Source organism: Merops nubicus, unplaced genomic scaffold (assembly GCF_000691845.1).
Source record: "Merops nubicus isolate BGI_N331 unplaced genomic scaffold, ASM69184v1 scaffold22967, whole genome shotgun sequence".
Classification (NCBI taxonomy): domain Eukaryota; kingdom Metazoa; phylum Chordata; class Aves; order Coraciiformes; family Meropidae; genus Merops; species Merops nubicus.
In genome coordinates, this window is record NW_008618637.1 from 15,490 (window position 1) to 32,286 (window position 16,797).

At 46.2% G+C, this 16,797-nt stretch overlaps 1 protein-coding gene across 1 annotated transcript in view; it reads left to right on the forward strand.

Annotated features, from left to right (window-relative positions):
* Positions 1-2,114: 2,114 nt before the first annotated feature.
* The window catches only part of ATP11C (ATPase, class VI, type 11C), a gene marked incomplete at its 5' end in the record, with an annotated part of 35,223 nt that continues 20,540 nt past the window's right edge, over positions 2,115-16,797 (forward strand). The window contains 11 exons of the mRNA XM_008943524.1: positions 2,115-2,234; positions 3,751-3,840; positions 7,848-7,928; positions 8,922-9,029; positions 9,635-9,763; positions 12,164-12,267; positions 12,943-12,993; positions 13,877-13,941; positions 14,525-14,606; positions 14,979-15,129; positions 15,839-16,036. Of these exons, the coding sequence (XP_008941772.1) occupies positions 2,115-2,234; positions 3,751-3,840; positions 7,848-7,928; positions 8,922-9,029; positions 9,635-9,763; positions 12,164-12,267; positions 12,943-12,993; positions 13,877-13,941; positions 14,525-14,606; positions 14,979-15,129; positions 15,839-16,036 (1,179 nt within the window). The remainder of the gene's footprint in view (positions 2,235-3,750; positions 3,841-7,847; positions 7,929-8,921; positions 9,030-9,634; positions 9,764-12,163; positions 12,268-12,942; positions 12,994-13,876; positions 13,942-14,524; positions 14,607-14,978; positions 15,130-15,838; positions 16,037-16,797) is intronic.

Sequence of the window (16,797 nt, forward strand, 5' to 3'; positions counted from 1 at the left end):
TAAATTATGGGTTTTGTTACACTTTCCCCAAGCAGGGGTTAATTCTGGCCTTGCTGGTTTCATATGTCTTTAGAGGACCTTTTCTCTGGCTGGGTTTTGCTTGCAGCTTGATGAGCTTTAGACAACCAGGGGGCTGAGCTGGACCCAGGGCATGACAAGAGCACCCACCCGCTGCGGGCTGAGCCTGTGCTGGGCAGCTGCCACAGGGCAGGGATTTGGCTCTTTTGGCACCTGCCTTAGTGGGGTTTCAAAACAAACAAGCTCTAGGGATGAGGATTAATAAAACCAAGTGAAGTATGAGCAGTATCTGCTGGTGTTTTAGCAGCTCTGCCACCTGCTAATGCCCCTGAACCATGAACAGTGACAAACTTCCCTGCTCGTGTTGTAGAATCCAAAACCTCAACTCTAAGCAAACCTTAGCCTGTCTTAAGACCACTCTTCCCCCATCTGCTGTTAGTGGGCATTTTAAATTCACCTTATACTTTTAAGTTCAGCCTTACAAGATGCTTCCATATGCCAGCCAGGTCTCCTCTCTTGGCTGCATCTGTGGCAGGGACACTTTATGTGCAAGGTGGAACTTGGACAGAACAAAAGGCAATTTTTAAGCTATTGCATGGTTTGGGTTTTCTGATCCTCTGAGAACCTTCTGTGTGCTGGGCAGCCCAGAGCTGCAAGATGGTGGAAACGGAGCCCATGGGGTTGCCCTGGCCACCTGAGAGCCTTCTGCAGGGCTGTGGCACTGGCAGGGACCTGCACTGCCCCTGCCTTGTCACAGGCTTGCCAGGGAATTTTAAATGAAGCTATGGGAAGTTGGTAACTGGGTATTTAAGTTACATGTAAGTAGAAGAGCACTGTTACTTTCAGTATATTCAGTTACCTTGTTTACTGTGTGTTACTTTAACATTGTCCCTGTTGGATTGGGAGGAGTTGTCTTCAGTTTTCTGGGTGCTGTGCCCCCCTGGGGAGCTGTGGGGATGGCTGGGTCTCTGCTAGAGCCCCGTGTTCCTGGTCATGGCCATCTCTCATGGCGTGGTATGAGGGATGCTCTCCTGCCGTGGAGCTGCTCTGCTTGACTTTGTTCTGCTGCAGTTCCCCTCACCCTTCCCCTGGCTGGTGCAAAGCAGAGGGGATGTCAGCCAGCCCCCTGACACCAGGTTATCACTCACTTCTGACATCTCCTTCTGTTTTAAGATAAAACCCCAGCAGGACAAGCTGGCATTCCCAGCGCTCCGTGTGTCTTTGAGGAGTTTGTGATGTGAAACTGGTGGCTTCATTATTTCTGGTTTTAACTGAGATATTAAAATAGTAGAAGTGTTTGTTTGTTTGGTTTTTTTTTATGCTAAATCCCAAGACTGCATGTATGCAGTCCCGAGGTGAGGCATTTTGGGTGGACTTGAGGGATTGACAGGAGAGCAAGTGTAAAGGAGGGTGCAGTTTCCATCCTCCTCCTCCATGGGTCCTGGAGCTGCTGTAAGAACCCAAGGCTGAGGGATTCTCCACCAGGACTGCAGGTATGCAGTCCCAGGGTGAGGCATTTTGGGTGGACTTGAAGGACTGACAGGAGAACAAGTGTAAAGGAGGGTGCAGTTTCCTTCCTCCTCCTCCATGGGGTCCTGGAGCTGCGCTAAGAACCCAAGGCTGAGGGATTCTCCAGGTCAGGACTAGGAAGAGAGGTGTAGAAGAGAAATCATATTCCTAATGACTTGAAGTGCTTGATAAAGATGTATTCTCCTTGAAGAGGAAAGATTGCCTGGCAGATGGGCACGGGCTGCAAACACAGGCAGCAGGTGACCTGCTCAGGGCAGGAGCATGCTGGACACGAGCAATGGCCTGCCTTGGTGGGCTTGTAGGACAGACGGGCTCTGGTTCTGGGCCATTGGTGGCTCAGCAGTGGTGGGGACCCCAGGGTACAAGCTCAACATTGCTTTGATTTTGCTAATTGACCTTACGTGTGCCTCTCCGTTCTCCACGCTGAGGCAGAGAAGCGAATGTTTGAGGTTCCAGCTGCCCTGTTTCCAACGAAGGGCACAGTGCATTCAGAAGCTGGGAGCTATTCATACTTGACTTCTTCTGAGCTGAAAGCTAATTTTCCCCTTTCCTGGTTGCCCCCACAGTGTGCTGGGGAGGAGAAGCGGGTGGGCACACGCACCGTGGTGGTCGGGCACCGCCCGGTTTCCGAAACAGACGCGTACGTGGCACAGAAGTTCTGCGACAACAGGATTGTCTCCTCCAAGGTGAGCTGGCTCCACGGGCATCCCTTACTCCTCTGATCACCCTCATTTCATCTGATGGTTGTTTTTGAAACTGAGAAGCTCTCAGTTCCTCAAGGAGGGATGGCAAGGTCCCTTTGCCAGTGGAGCAGCCTGGTACGTACCTTACACCACAGATCCAGGCTCTCCCTTTGTCCTTTTTTTGTTCCTATCAGTCCCAGCTGGGGCCCGTGCAAGTTCTTTGCTTTTAGGCTGGATGAGAGCAAAGCACATGGACACAGTGGTTTTGTGGAGCCTTTTTTGTTTGGTGGTGGGGTTGTTTAAATTTTTTTTTAATGTTTTCTGGCATTCATTTTATAAGTGGACACAAAAATGCAATTACCTTTTTTGTTGTTGTTGTCTGTGGGTTTGTGCTCTCTAAAGATAGGATGAAAATAACCATGCTCTGTTTATCCCTTCGCATGAAAGGGGAGACATTCATATGGTATTAATGCAGCTTTTGTTTACGGTGGAAAACTGTGATGACACTCATCTGCCTTCTGCTAAGCTTTTTTCCATGACATTCATGAAGCTGTTTCAAACGATTTGAAGCCAATTCGAGTAAAATATCAAACAAGTGGCATCTGATATTGTCAACACAGCTGGATACACATTACGTTGCTTAGGATTCAGGATGCTCAGCGTACAGTTAGGCTTCAGTTTTACTCTGCTTGAGCTGTAAGGGGGGGAGGGTATTTCCTTTTTTTATACAGCTTGGATCTTATTTGTTTTTATGTCTCTCTGCTGTCTGAGTTTATATTGGGGAAGTTTGAAGTCTAACCGTGTTTAACTCGTGTAGTAGCATTCCCATTGATGTTTCCCTGGCATCCAGGAGAGGACACCTTCTCCTGTTTCAGTTCCCTCTTTAACAAGTGGTTTGTTGTAGCACTAATTTTAATTCTTCCCTGATTTATTTTTGAACATTGTGTCCTTTGCTCTTTTTTTCCCACTTGTATTTGCTAGGCATGGAGTCTTCTTACCTGACCAGTAGCTTTTTATAATTACGTGGACATTTGTCTTGAAATTTGGTTGCTTATTGTCCTTTGTTTGTTTGAGGCATACTTGAAAGGTCAGATATTAGACTCATTATTTCCATGTTGTTCTTAAATTCTGTGTTTTCCAAAACAAATAATTCAGCAGCCTTCTTAAAATGATGATAATGCACAACCTAATACCAAGTTTGCATGGGCAACAGGGCTATTTTTTTAACAATTGGAATTTGGGGTGGAGAAATCTCTGCACTGTGCATTCATGGAATTGTGTCTCTCCTAACACCTATCTGGAAGTTGTTCACTGAAGTGGGTTGTGTTGGTTTTATTTTCTTTTACCCTTCCCCATCTCCAGAGCATGCCAGGGCTGCTCAGACAGCCCGTTGTGGTGCTCCTTGCCAGGGTAAAGAGAAATCTTTCCTGTTTTCTGCAGATGCTTTCTGTTTTGTAGCCAAAGTGCCCAGTCAGCCTCATGCCTTGGTCTGTTTGTGAGCCCCCCTCTCTCCCCACAGTACACCCTCTGGAACTTTCTCCCGAAGAACCTTTTTGAGCAGTTTAGAAGAATTGCCAACTTCTACTTCCTCATCATCTTCCTTGTGCAGGTAAGAGCTTGGATGCCAGGGGTGGGTTTTATTTACGTACTGACAGTAAGCACAGCTTGGACAAGAGTCATGGTTCAAAACTGACTCTGGAGCTTAGAAGTGGTTTGGGGTGGGTTGGTTGGTTTATTTTTAGTTGGAAGCTGTGTTATGTTCTGGCAGACCATCCAAGGCAGAATAACAATTAAAACATTTGGGCCTGTCTGAGGTGATGTTTAAATGACTGCTGAAAGAATGAAAAAAACATCTTAACTGTTGAGTCGTTAAGATCAGTCAACCGGTGAAAATAAATTTGGTGCTACAGAAATGAGATCTATTTTTCTTTTGTCACTTTCATTATTATGCTGCATAACTATGTATTTTCCAATGTTATATGGTATTTGCTACATGATATCTTAGTTATAGTGGGCTTCAAGGCAAGCAGGAGAGAGAGACTGTGCTTGGTAAAATTCAGAAAATACATAGCTGAGCTTTGGGAACACGAAGCTTCAGGAAGCTGCTCTGCACGGAAAAAAATAGCAAATTTTATGCCCAGACAAAGTTTTTCTGCTCTGCTTTGTGGCTTTGGTTAAGGGGCAAATCCTGAGCAGACCCAAATACTCATTTTCTGTTCTGTCAGCCAAGAAAAGCAGGCTGTCAGAATGCACTGGGGAGAACCACTGAAGTGTATTTTCTCACCTCTTGAATCCTCAGGCCTGGGGCTCAGCAGATGACTACTCTAGGGCTGAAAATAGGCATCGAAAGTCTACCCCAGCAAATTAAATGGCATTATGTGGCTGCTGCAAACAGCCTGCTGCTCGATGGCTTCTCTGGGGCTTTGGTGGCTCAGGTCTGGGGTATCACTCTATTCCAGGCTGCATGTGGAAAAGAAGAGCATCTAAAATGTTTTATCTTTGCAGTAAAGGGTTATGGCTTATAGTCATTTCAGTGGCTGCCTCAGAAATGGGGGATCCCAAAGATAACAGCCGAGGATGGCTCCTCTGGCAGTGTTACAGGAAAGGCCAGTTCACCCCACATCAGCTGGCTCATCTCCATCTCTTGATTTCCCTGGCTCTGCTCCATTTTGTCAGGGTGAATTTGTAATTTGCCTTGAACTGAAGCGATGCCCTGGAGTCAGGATGTCCTTTTTCTGCAGCTGGCCACTCAGTGACGTGGTTTTACATTTTATCTAGTGACCCTCTGGCCGTGGAGAACGTGGGATGTTCTTGATTGTATTTACAAAACAGGTTGCAGTTTAGCTGCTTACCCATTGTAGGCACAGGTGCATGCAGGTGAGAGAAGAGCCTGGCTATTCCTTCTTGGTTTTATTCTGTGAGCTCCTCTAAAATAAGGCAGTAAATTTCATGCTCTATTAGGGGAAAAACCATACTCAACCAAACCAAACTCAACCTGACAGCACTAATAGACTTGCTGCCTTGTAGAGTAACCTATGGCCCAAGGGCACTCGCTGTTTTGGAGACGTCACTTGACTTAAAAAAGCACTCGGGGCCCCTCCATTCATTTAAAATACCAAGGGTTATACTTTGATAAATGGCATCTATAGCTTAAATGTTGGTGCTTATCTTTAAATTACTTTAAATTAATGGAATTGCCCTACATGCTGCATGAGGAATGAAGTATCACAGCGCTCGGGGAATTGCCTGGTGCATCTGCTCTACCTGCTGCTGAAACCCTTTGTCAAAACGTCTGTTAGGCTGTGACTCCCAATTCTGCTCTTGTTTAGAGAGAGGAAGTACAGGCATTAAACACAAAACACCTATTAGCTCCTAGCAGGGATACAAATAGCTGTGTGTTCAGGTCATCTATTGCCATACTTGGAGGAAGGAGTGAGTAAGCAGGCCTGGAGCAAGTGTAGTCCAATGCGTTTGTAGAAAGACCAAGCTGATGGCAAGAGGCTAATTTAGGATGTGCCAGGAATGAAAAATGTCCCTTTTGATTGATGGAGATGACTTCTGGGTTGTGATCTTCAGTCTCCTGAACAACTAGTTAGGAAGAAACTATTAGGTAACAGGAGGATTTTGTCACTTTTAAGTGGATCCAAATTAAGCTGTTGTAGTCCTAAAACAGCTCAAAAATAGCTTCAAAGGAGGCTGCCTTTGATGTTCTGGCTCGTTGCTCGTGTGTTCCTCAGCTTTCCACTGGCCCTGAAGGGGAAGAGCCACGGGATGTGCAGGGAGTGCAATCCCCAAATACATAAAATAGTTGTTCTTATCTGAGATGTGTATTCATACATCTATAATACAGCATTTGTGTAGACAGAAACAGTTTCATTTCTTTAAACAGATACATACAAGTGCATCTTGTCCCGTGCAGAAGTCTGTCCTGCTGGGCAGCAGGAGGTCCTCTCCCTTACCCTTCTCAGCTAAAAGCCAAAGCTGCTCTTGTATTCCCAAGGTCTGTCCAGTTTTTGTAAGATAGATTTTGGCTGACTGGCCTAGACTTCAGTGATGCCACCCCATGCTGTGTGCTGTGTGTCCATGTGACACTTGGCACCATCCTTGCTCAAGGTTGTTCCTCCAAAGTCTAGTTTCTACCAGACTTTCTGTCTGTAAACATCTTACACCCATTTGGGTGAGCCAGGGTTTTTTGTTGCTGGAGATGTTTGTTGTGTTTATCTGGGTTTACTCTCACACTACTTACGTGGCTGCTTCTTGAGGTACATCTCTTCTGCTTCAGTATCTTCTGGCTCTGTTTTCTCTTTAGGTCCAGTATTGCAGGGTAAAATTAGTATGGCATTTTGTAGAGTTAAAAATTTCCATGTGGCTTCCTCCCAGCTGATAAGAGCACTCCTGTCCTTAACACAGCATTTTGCAGGCAGCCTAAAACAATAAATATACAGATGCTGCTGTTTGTGAGCGTGCCAGGGAAATGCAAACAAGGGGAGGGAGACAAAGTCCCTCTGTGGGGACACAAAGCCTTTCTGCTGAGCTTCCCCATCCCTTTTATCACAGCCCTCACCATCTGCCTCTCGTGCTCCCGTCCTCTCTGGGGACAGCAGGAGAAACGGCCCAGCTTGTGTGCCCTGGTTTGGAAGGTGGGGCAGGGGCACAGCTTTTCCCCCTCTCAACATTATTCCCTCCCAGTTATGAACCTGTTCTGCTGTTTCCCTTCCGGCCGAGTCATGATGCAGTCAGAAGAAACAGTGGTTTCCCACAGCCCAAAGGTTTAATTAATGAAGAAGGGGCTTGGTCTTTGCTGTGGCACTGGTTGGAGTGTTGCCTTGAGCTGGGGAAGGATCCCGCTATCCACCCTGAGGCCCTCGTGCAGTCACTGGGCTTAAGTCATGCTCTGAACTTCAAGTCTCAGAGCTTGAAGGCAGAATGTGGATTTGTGTTTTACTTAGATATTCACGTTCCAGTCTGCCATGTATTTCCTTGGTAATTTGGGTTGATGCATTTTTTTTTGACCATTTGGTGTCAGTGGTTCAAGATGACTGATGCAATCCTCCCTCTGCTACCCAGCCATGTTTTAGGGTTCTGATGGGCCCCGTCCTCACTGCTGAAGAGAAGGAAGGACCCTCCTGTGGCTCAGTGAGAAATGAGGGTGGTTTTCACATCATGCATTGCTGCTGCCCCTGTCTCATCCTCCTTCTCTGCCTTAGTCCTCTCCAGCACGTCTCATGGTGGGAGCAGGCTTGTTACCATCAGCACTTGGAGTGATTGCATTTTTGTAGCTTGTACCCAGCAGCCCATTCATCCAGGCTTTTATTTACCAGTAAAGAAAGGCCAAATTTAGGTTCTAAGCTACTTCTGAAAGTTTGTTTGTTTGTTTGTTTTCCCACCCGAGAACATCCTGTGATCTTCAGGAGGATCTCCTCAGGATGCCTGTGATTGTCCTTCTTATGTGTTGCTTCCCTCCCTCCTCTGGGCTGTGACTTACCCTCAGTGTACTGAGCACCTTTTTTTCCCTGTTAACTTTTTTCCCTGTTTCCCTGTTAATTCCCAGAATTCTTGGTTCTGCTGCTGCCTGAAAACCAGTTGTCAGCACTGTTGGTTTTTTTTTCTCTGCAGGTGATAGTGGACACCCCAACCAGCCCAGTGACCAGTGGCCTCCCACTCTTCTTTGTCATCACTGTCACAGCTATCAAACAGGTAAAAATGTTGATTGGGGAAGTGGAAGATGTTCTCTGGAACCTGTAATGGAGAAAATGATGAGTGTGTTTTTGAATATGCTCAGAAGTCACCCAAATGAGCTGGTAGGTTTGATGAACCCTTCCCAGAAGGTGGGACATGTGTACTGGTGCTTTCAGAGAGAGGCTGCATGCTGAGTGTGGTTATTGGTTCCTCTTGTTCTGGCAGTGTAAAGCATCTCTGTATGTGCTGTTGGAAGCAAGCCATGAGGGTCAGTGGAGGTTACCACTATAGTCCTGGTTTTACTTGAGTTTTTCTTCTCTTTTTAGAAATGCTCTCCAAGTCTTTGCAGGAGACATGCTTCACATATAGACCACACTCTGCTGCCGTGTTGGTAAATGGAAAGGACAGGTTCTGTTCAACCACTCAGCTAGTCCTGAAAACATGCAGTCCATCTTCTTGCTGCATTAAAAGCTCTCTTTCTTCCCATCGTACACACACATGCTGTTTAAAATTTCCTCTACAGAAGGTTTGAATAATGAAGGAAGTTTCTTCTGCAGGGGCCAGAAAGGGAAAACTACAGTAAAAACCATCTGCTTCAGTTCTGAATGTTTTATTCTTTCAGTAAGGACTGAAGAGTCTCATCCTGTGTTTCCATAGGGAGGAGTTGCAGGGTGCTAAGTGTATTATTCATATTATCAGCCTGTTCTTGCCAACACTGAGAATAGTAGAAACATGTTACAGTAGTTTAGCTGCTCATTGCATGCACTGCATATAGATTATTTTTTGTGTGTTCTTTAATCTGTTCTGAATCTGTCAAATATGCATATGAAGTTTTTAAAATAAATTGTTTCCATTTGAGCTACTTGGGTTGATGTTTTGTCAGGCACGAAGGAAGTCTCGGGACTACTTCATTTATTCTTTATTCAGCCTCTCTCTCCATCCCCACTTCTCCTCTTCCATTAGTTTTCTTGCTCTGTTACGAGTTTGTGCTGTGTGTATTTGTGTGCTCAGGGATACGAGGACTGGCTGAGGCACAGAGCTGACAACGAAGTGAACAAAAGCAATGTCTTCATTGTCGAAAATGCAAAGCAAGTGCAGAAAGAGAGTGAAAAAATCAAGGTAACTGTTAAGAGAGAACTTGTGTGTGGTTGTCGCTGAAGCTGATGGGAACATGAGGGTGTGTGGTGGGGAGGTGAGGGAGGAGAGGGGGATGTGCTGCAGGTAGAGCTGCCCCAGCGTGCTCACTTTCAGATGAGCTGCTCTAAGAGCCGTTCCCAGTTAAGGAGTGAAGCTGCCTTTGTTTGATTGCTTTTGAAAAGCTGTCTCACAAAAGCTGTACCGGGGCTGACAAGTGACAGATCTGTCAGCGTTTTACACTTCCCCAGGACAGGCAGTCCTCTTCTATTTCCAACTCTCCCAAGGACACCAGGAAAGTACACTTAGCTCTGACGTTAATTTATCACACCACACTTCAGACAAGTACAGTCTCTTGCTCTGTCGAGATTTAGCAGAGAAATAAAAACGAACTGTGCCACGTGGGCCCTGAGTTGGTGCTGGGCTGGATCCACCTGTCAGGCTGTGGAGTGATGCTCAGATACCTGTACACCTCTTGAACCCTGATTTCCATTTTAGTCAAGGAGATTTCTTCTGGGCTTTGAGAGGAGCTAAATCCAGAGCCATTTAATAACAAAGGATTTTTCACTTAAACCTTTCCTCTCTGCCAGGTTGGAGACATAGTAGAGGTGAAAGCAGACGAGACCTTCCCCTGTGACTTGATATTTTTGGCCTCGAGCAGCATTGACGGGACCTGTTATGTCACTACAGCGAGTCTGGATGGCGAGTCCAATTTCAAGGTGACAGGGAAGGATGGGGCACTGTTTGGGAGCTGGTGCTCAGGGAACCTGGGTGCTGGGGGAGGTGCCACTGAAGCCGGTGCTTGCTTGTGGGTGGGAAACGTGCTTCACTGGAGGGTGCTCTTGCAGAGCCCATCCCCATGGCTGCGTGGCTGTGCTTAACAGCTCTTCTCTCCATCTGCTCCCACTGCGTCAGCCCCGAAGCCTCCTGGGGATTGTTTGGTTTTTGTTTGCTCTCCAACAGCCATTTCTGCTGGTGCTGCCCCAGATTGTCTCTCTCGGGACAGCTTTGCTGCCGTGTTGCCCGTCATAGGGCGCGTGTTGGTGCTTCCCTGCTCCTGCCCTGCTGCGTGGGTAAAGCAGCCTGCAGCTGCTTCAGCTCCCTTCCTGCTACCTGCCAGGGTGTCTGTTATTTAATGGAGCTTTTCCAGTGAGATCTGGGACTTTTCGAGGCTGTGTGTCTAGATTCATTTGGGGAATTTTTCACTAGCATGAGAAAAACTTTGCTTCTGTGTTTTTTTTTTCCCTCCCTTTCCCTGAATCAAGCAGTGAAGTTTCATACTGGTCTTGCTCAGGATGGATCCTCCTACTCTTTGGTTTATTTTCTTAATTCATCCTCCCCTCTCTAAACTAGGGAAAATGTACATACCTCAGAAGACATGAGCCTTTGGTTGTGCTCATGTTTAATAAATATTTACATAGATACTAGCAACTGCCCTAGTAAGACTGGAAGGTACATTTTAAATGACATGATTCATTCTGGCACACTCTGAAGCCTGTGGGAATACCACTGCCAGTCTGATACATGTTGTATGGGGTCTGTGGCTCATCCCTTTATGGCTGTTAATCGGTGCTGGAAATCTTGTGCAGGAGCTGATGCAGTGCTGGTGCACCATAATGGTTCCACTGGGGAAGAGGAGTGGAGCTTTGGAGAGGCTAGAGGCTAAAAATAGACAGCCATGTTCAATAGGAATTGCTGGTGTGTGTCAGGTGTGTTCTACGCATGAGTTCATGTAATTTTTGCAGAGCCTTGGCTCTTGCTAACTTTTCAGTCTCTAAGTGCAATGCTGAATTTCTGTATCAAGCACTTTGGTGTTCTTTTCCTGGTTTGTGGATTCCTGTAGGGGACTGGGAGCTGTCTCCTGCTTCTTGATGAGGGAAGAGGGAATAGAAAAGCAGAAGAGGAAGTAGAGAAGCAAGTGCTGTTTGGGGAAATAGGTCTAATGTTAGGAACCAGGGTTTGCTGCAGGAGGAGGGTGAGGGAAGCACACTTGGGTATTCACAAAACCTCATCTGCACTGGTACCTGCTGCCTACCTGGTGGGAATTTTTCTGGTATTTGGGGCACGTCAGGTCAAGATAGGGAAAAGACGCCTGGCTGAGGTGAAACTGGAGCAGAACTATAAAAGGGAACTTTGTCAGGGCCCTGTCTTTGAAGCATGTCGTATGTGATCTAAAAGAACATATGTTTTCTAATTACACTAAGGGACTCAGGGTGTAAATATTGTGGAATTGATAAGGAGGCAACTGTGAAGTACCTATCACTCAGGGATTACATAGTGTCCATAGTAACAGGAGCAGCAGCTGCAGCACCTCACACAGGGGTTTGGTTTGGTACTGGCCACTGCAGGAACGATTTTGGGTTGTTCACAACGGCTGTAGTGGATACCAGAGGTGCTGTGTGTGTGTCTTTGTGCATCTGCTCTCACTCCAAAAAGCCAGGCAGGTTAGCAAAGGTGAGCAGTGATAATGTGGTGAGTACAGCGTGTGTAACGTAACGGCTCCTCCCGGGATGCGCGGGGGGGAACGCAAAGGCAGGGAGTGGAGGAAGCTTTTTAATGAATTTGTTTATGAGGATGGATTGAGACGCCTGCCGTGCAGCCTGCCGTGACTTGGAGCTCCGAGTAGCTCCTATAAATAGAGCCTGGAAGGCAGCAAGCAGATCCTTCGTGGGCTTTCCAGTTAATTGTGAGAGATGAACCTTTGCAGCAGCAGCAGCTGCTAAAAATAGCTTGGAGCCTGCCAGCGCTCTACCCGGGGCGCTGGCCTGGCATCTGGGTACCTTCAGCAGCGGGTGGGAGGCTGCTTCCCTAGAGCCCCTTCCCCCCGGGGGCACCTGCAGCCTCCCCCCACCCCAGCCAGGGTGGCAGCAAGTCCCTGGAGTGAAGCCAGTGATGCTCTGCTTGTGGTGCACACCTTCCCGGGCAGATACCCGGCAGCTCCCTCCCGCTACGGGTTCTCTGTAGCTTCTTGGCTCCACTTCTTCACCGGGAGATGCTTCTGCTGCTCTGTGGGAGTGGAGGAGCCGCTGGTGCCCCCAGGGCTTTGCGTGGGGGTGTTTGGAGAGGTGGGGTACAAAGCGGGGGGCCCGTGGTGAGGCTGCCTGTGTTTGTGTGCCCAGACCCACTACGCGGTGCGCGACACCAGCGTGCTCTGCGGGGACGAGGCCATCGACACCCTCACCGCCACCATCGAGTGCGAGCAGCCGCAGCCTGACCTCTACAAGTGAGTCTGCTCCTCCTCCCCTCCTGCCCTGCAGCTGCCTGGTGCCCCCTCCCCGGAGGCACCTGAGCCCCACTGCTTGGGGGATCTGGCAAGGTTCAGCTCAGCAGCGAAGGGCGGTTTCTTTTCATCAGACCGAAAGGTCTCTGGAGGCAGCAATAAGCTGCTGGGCTTCTCCCATGCAAGCGTGGCAAAGCTGACACCACAGCTCTTCAGGGCTTGGTTTCTTGCAGCAAAACCTCCTCAGTGCAGCACTTGTCATGGTGTAATGAGCTGTTTCTTGTCAGCTCTGCTGTAGTTGTGGTCCATGTGTCTGTCCTTAGGCCACTCTACCAGCCCAGTAAAATGCATTGGGCTGAATGACTTCAGGAGTAAGTGGTCTTTGTGGTTAAATCACTTGAAGGAGGTTTGCTGGGGTGTCTGTGCTGGGGATGTGCTGGGGTGTGTAGGCATGATCAGGTGCTGCTGCTCCACTGCTGGGGGGCACCCCTGGCTGTGGGGGGGTGTGGCTTCTCCCTGTCCCGAGCACAGCCACCCCACTGAAGCACTGAACTCCCAGATGTGCTCATTCACATGTTAGCTTCCACCTTCTGTCAGGGACTTTTAAAATTATATCTGTAGTGGCTCTTTATAACATTAACACGTTTGTAATAAAGTTTCTCTTTTTATTTTTTGCAGATTTGTTGGAAGAATTATCATCTACAGAAGCAACCAAGAGCCTGTAGCCAGGTTGGTCATGCAGGCATCTTGGTGGCTCTCCTCAAAGAGGTTGGGCAACTACATCAGATTTCAAGGATCTCAACTTGTGCTGCCATCATTAGGGAGCAGCTGTTTTTCTTCAGCCATTCCAAATACTTCATCCTTAAGGGAGGCCTGTAGTTAATCTCTCCACATAGGCTTTTCTTCCATACTGTGATTTGTTTGAGCCCCTCTTGGGGAAGAACTGCAGGACCACCTGGTAACATCCTTCCCCCTTGATGGGAAACAAATTTACCAGGCAATTGCAAAATACTGTTTTTTGAGGGAAATGAGAAACTTAATTGGAATGTTTTTTGGGGAAAAAAAATAAGCAAACAACGTTTATAAGTCATCAAAACAAGGTGTCTGTCACCAGAGCTGTGCTGGCCATGTTCCATGAGGTGGTGAATCTGCCTGGACCCTGGAAGCAACAGAGGGTCATGGGTGGGGGTTTTGAAGAGAAATAAAAGCACAAACAGGAGCAAAATAAGCCATCAGCTTTGTGCTGTTGATTGACTGTGCTGGAATGGACAGGTTTTCAGTGCTTTTAAAATCAGATTTTCATGTAAGTACTGGATGTACTAGATCTGAACATTTTGTGCTTATTCCTCAAAAGCCTTACTGCTAATCCCCTAATAGATTTGGAACTCTGAACACCAAGTGTAGTCTGTGTAAGATGAAATGGAAATATAAGTATATAAAGGAAAAAAAAAATCAGGCAATGCCCAATTGAACATGCAAATCAAATAATAAGATCTGAAGAACATCAGTTTAGCTTTATAATGTGGATTTAGCTTTTCTCTCTGGGTCTAAATTATAAAGCAGTTTGAATGTTCTTTGAGTAATGTAATATTATAACTTCTTTTACATTTAGGTCTTTGGGTCCTGAAAACCTGTTGCTGAAAGGTGCTACCCTCAAAAATACCAAGAAGATTTATGGTAAAGTGTTATTGTTATTATTTTATTTATTAGTTCTGATAAATAATAACAAATGTAGATGTTCATCACCTAATCTGGAGAGGGAAAATACTTCTGTGCAGCCTGCCTCCTTGGGCTCTACAGTTACATTTGGTATGCAAGCTGATTGGAAAGTTGACAGGGGGAGATTAGGAGACACTGGTTATCTCTGCAGCAATGCCAAGCCATGCAGGTTGTGTTAATGCACCTCAGCAAGCTTTTATTTTTGCCTGAGATACAAAGAGCAGGGAGTTGTTCCCAAATCCTTTGGTGAAAGCATGTGCTAGGATCAGTAGTGACTGAGGGTGATGGGTGCTGTGGAAGACTGATGTTTTTTCTGACTGTATGTGATCCATAGGCTCCTTGCTCAGGGCTCTGGGGTATGTGCAATTACATCACTTAGCAGCCTCGGTGGTTTCTGCAGCTGAACAGTCCTTGGGTAATGCCTCTTTCTTCAGCTGGGATTTGAGTTTCATGTGAACACCGATGCCCCTTATGGCTAAGTGCAAGCTGGGTCCCTCCAGGGCTGCAAGTCCCTTATGAGCTCTGCTTTGATACCCTGTAGGAGTTGCAGTCTATACTGGCATGGAAACGAAAATGGCTTTGAACTACCAAGGGAAATCTCAGAAACGGTCTGCTGTAGAAAAGTGAGTATTTTTAGCTGGAAGAAAAATCGGTAAAAGCTGTTGGTTTGGAGGTTTTTTTTAATGGATGACTTGTAGAGAAATAATCCTCTAATCTGCTGCCTTTTGTTTCAGATTCTCTCTGATTGCATAGAAAATCTGTATATTTGGTTAAGCATATCTTTGAAGAAGCTGCATCATTTAGTGGCTTTTTTATTTAAAAACAAAATTAAGACATGTTAAAATATTTGAACTGACCCTGAATACCAGCACTGTCAAAAGCACTAGTTCTGTATTTCCTTTCTTTAAAGTAAGGAAGTCTTGTTCCTGCTTACTTGCATGATTTTCTGTATAAAAATACCTGCAAGAATTTAAAAAAAGAACCCTGTTTTCCAGATCTATCAACGCTTTCTTGATAGTGTATTTGTGCATCCTCTTGAGCAAGGCGACTGTGTGCACGACTCTGAAATACGTCTGGCAGAGCAATCCATTTAATGATGAGCCTTGGTACAATGAAAAAACTAAAAAAGAGAGAGACACGTTCAAGGTAAGTGGATTTATATTTCAGTACCTCCTCCAGCTTTATTTATTCTGATGGGTTTATTTAATCTGATAGTGTCTGCTGCCAGCAGACAAATAAATACCATATATTATAAAAATGCAGCAGCCAGTTTAACCTGGATCCTTATCTGAACTCGAGCTCTCTTTCAGCTTTGAGTAGGTAAGCTTAAACGAGGCCACATCAACCAGCTTCTTAAACTTGCTGAGACACAGGCAGTCAAGCCTGAAAGAGAGAAGTGTGTAGGAATAATTTATTTGATGGATTACTGAGTAGGACTTTTAGGGGTGTCACTACATCAGTTGGACCCTCACCATAGCGTGACTGGTCTCAAACCACTTGCTCCTTGTTTCTAGATACTTGAGATCAGAATGAGCCTGTAGCAGTATATTCTTAAGAGGAATATAGAATCATAGAATCATTTAGGTTGGAATATATGTGGATAAACCATTTTGGTCACTATGAAGCAGCGAGATGTACTCTTCTATTATACCCGTGCAGATCTGCAGGAGACAGTGATTTATCTGCATCAAAGGAAAATGGAAATTGGCCCTCTGTCTTGGCTGTATTCGTTTTTAGGTGTTTTTTTCTCTTTAAGCTCAGAAGAGAAGCTGTCTGTGACAGGGGTCTTGCTGTAAACCACCCGTGAGTTACACCTGACAGTCACAGCCTACATATTCTCCTCTTTCCATTGCAGGTCTTGCGGATGTTCACGGACTTCTTGTCATTTATGGTCCTCTTCAATTTTATTATCCCAGTCTCCATGTATGTTACAGTAGAGATGCAGAAGTTCTTGGGCTCCTTCTTCATCTCTTGGGACAAGGAGATGTATGATGAAGAAATAAAAGAAGGAGCGTTGGTGAACACCTCGGACCTGAACGAAGAGCTCGGGCAGGTCAGAACATGCTCTGTTTGCATCTGCATGAAATTTCTTGGATTAAAATGTCCTCCTTGATGGGAACCCTTGTTGTGGCAGTCCCTCGTGGTCCCCTTAGGGCAGAACTTCAGCCAGTCTGGTGGCACTTTCCATTTAATGTGATTCTCCTTGCTCTGTGAAATGGATAAGGTTATAAATAGTGCATGAAGGAGCAGGAATTGGGTCATGCCAATTGTTTCCATATTGGGGAATTTCAGGCACAGCACTCAGCATTTCAGGGTGGTTTGCTTTCACTGCTTCAATTAAAAATTTAAAATCCTCTGTTTCTTTGAGAATTAATGAAAATGTCTGCCCAGGGATCTCTGGGTGTGCAGTGCACATGCAGCCATGCTGCTGCTGACTTTGCTGGGGCAGTGAGACAGTTCAGGCTTCCCTTTCTTGGGAAAGACTCGGGAAAGACTGAGTAAAGGGTTTGTGTAGTGCCTCCTGCTTTGTCTTTTTCCCTTAAAAAAGAGGTCTGTTTATATTTGGAGTAGCAATTCCCTAATTTAAATACAGCACCAAGATAAATATCCCCCAAAGGAGCAGCAGACCTGCAGCAGCAGCTATATAAGTGCTTGGAGCTATAGCAGGGGGCCCAATAAAGAGGATGAGGAGAAAACAAAGAAATCCTGGGAACAGATTTCAGTCATTTGGGAGCTTCCTCCTGCCACCTGTGCAACAGGCTGAAAAGCAAAGGAGCTGCTCCGAGGAGCAAAGCAGAACTACACAGTGGTGTA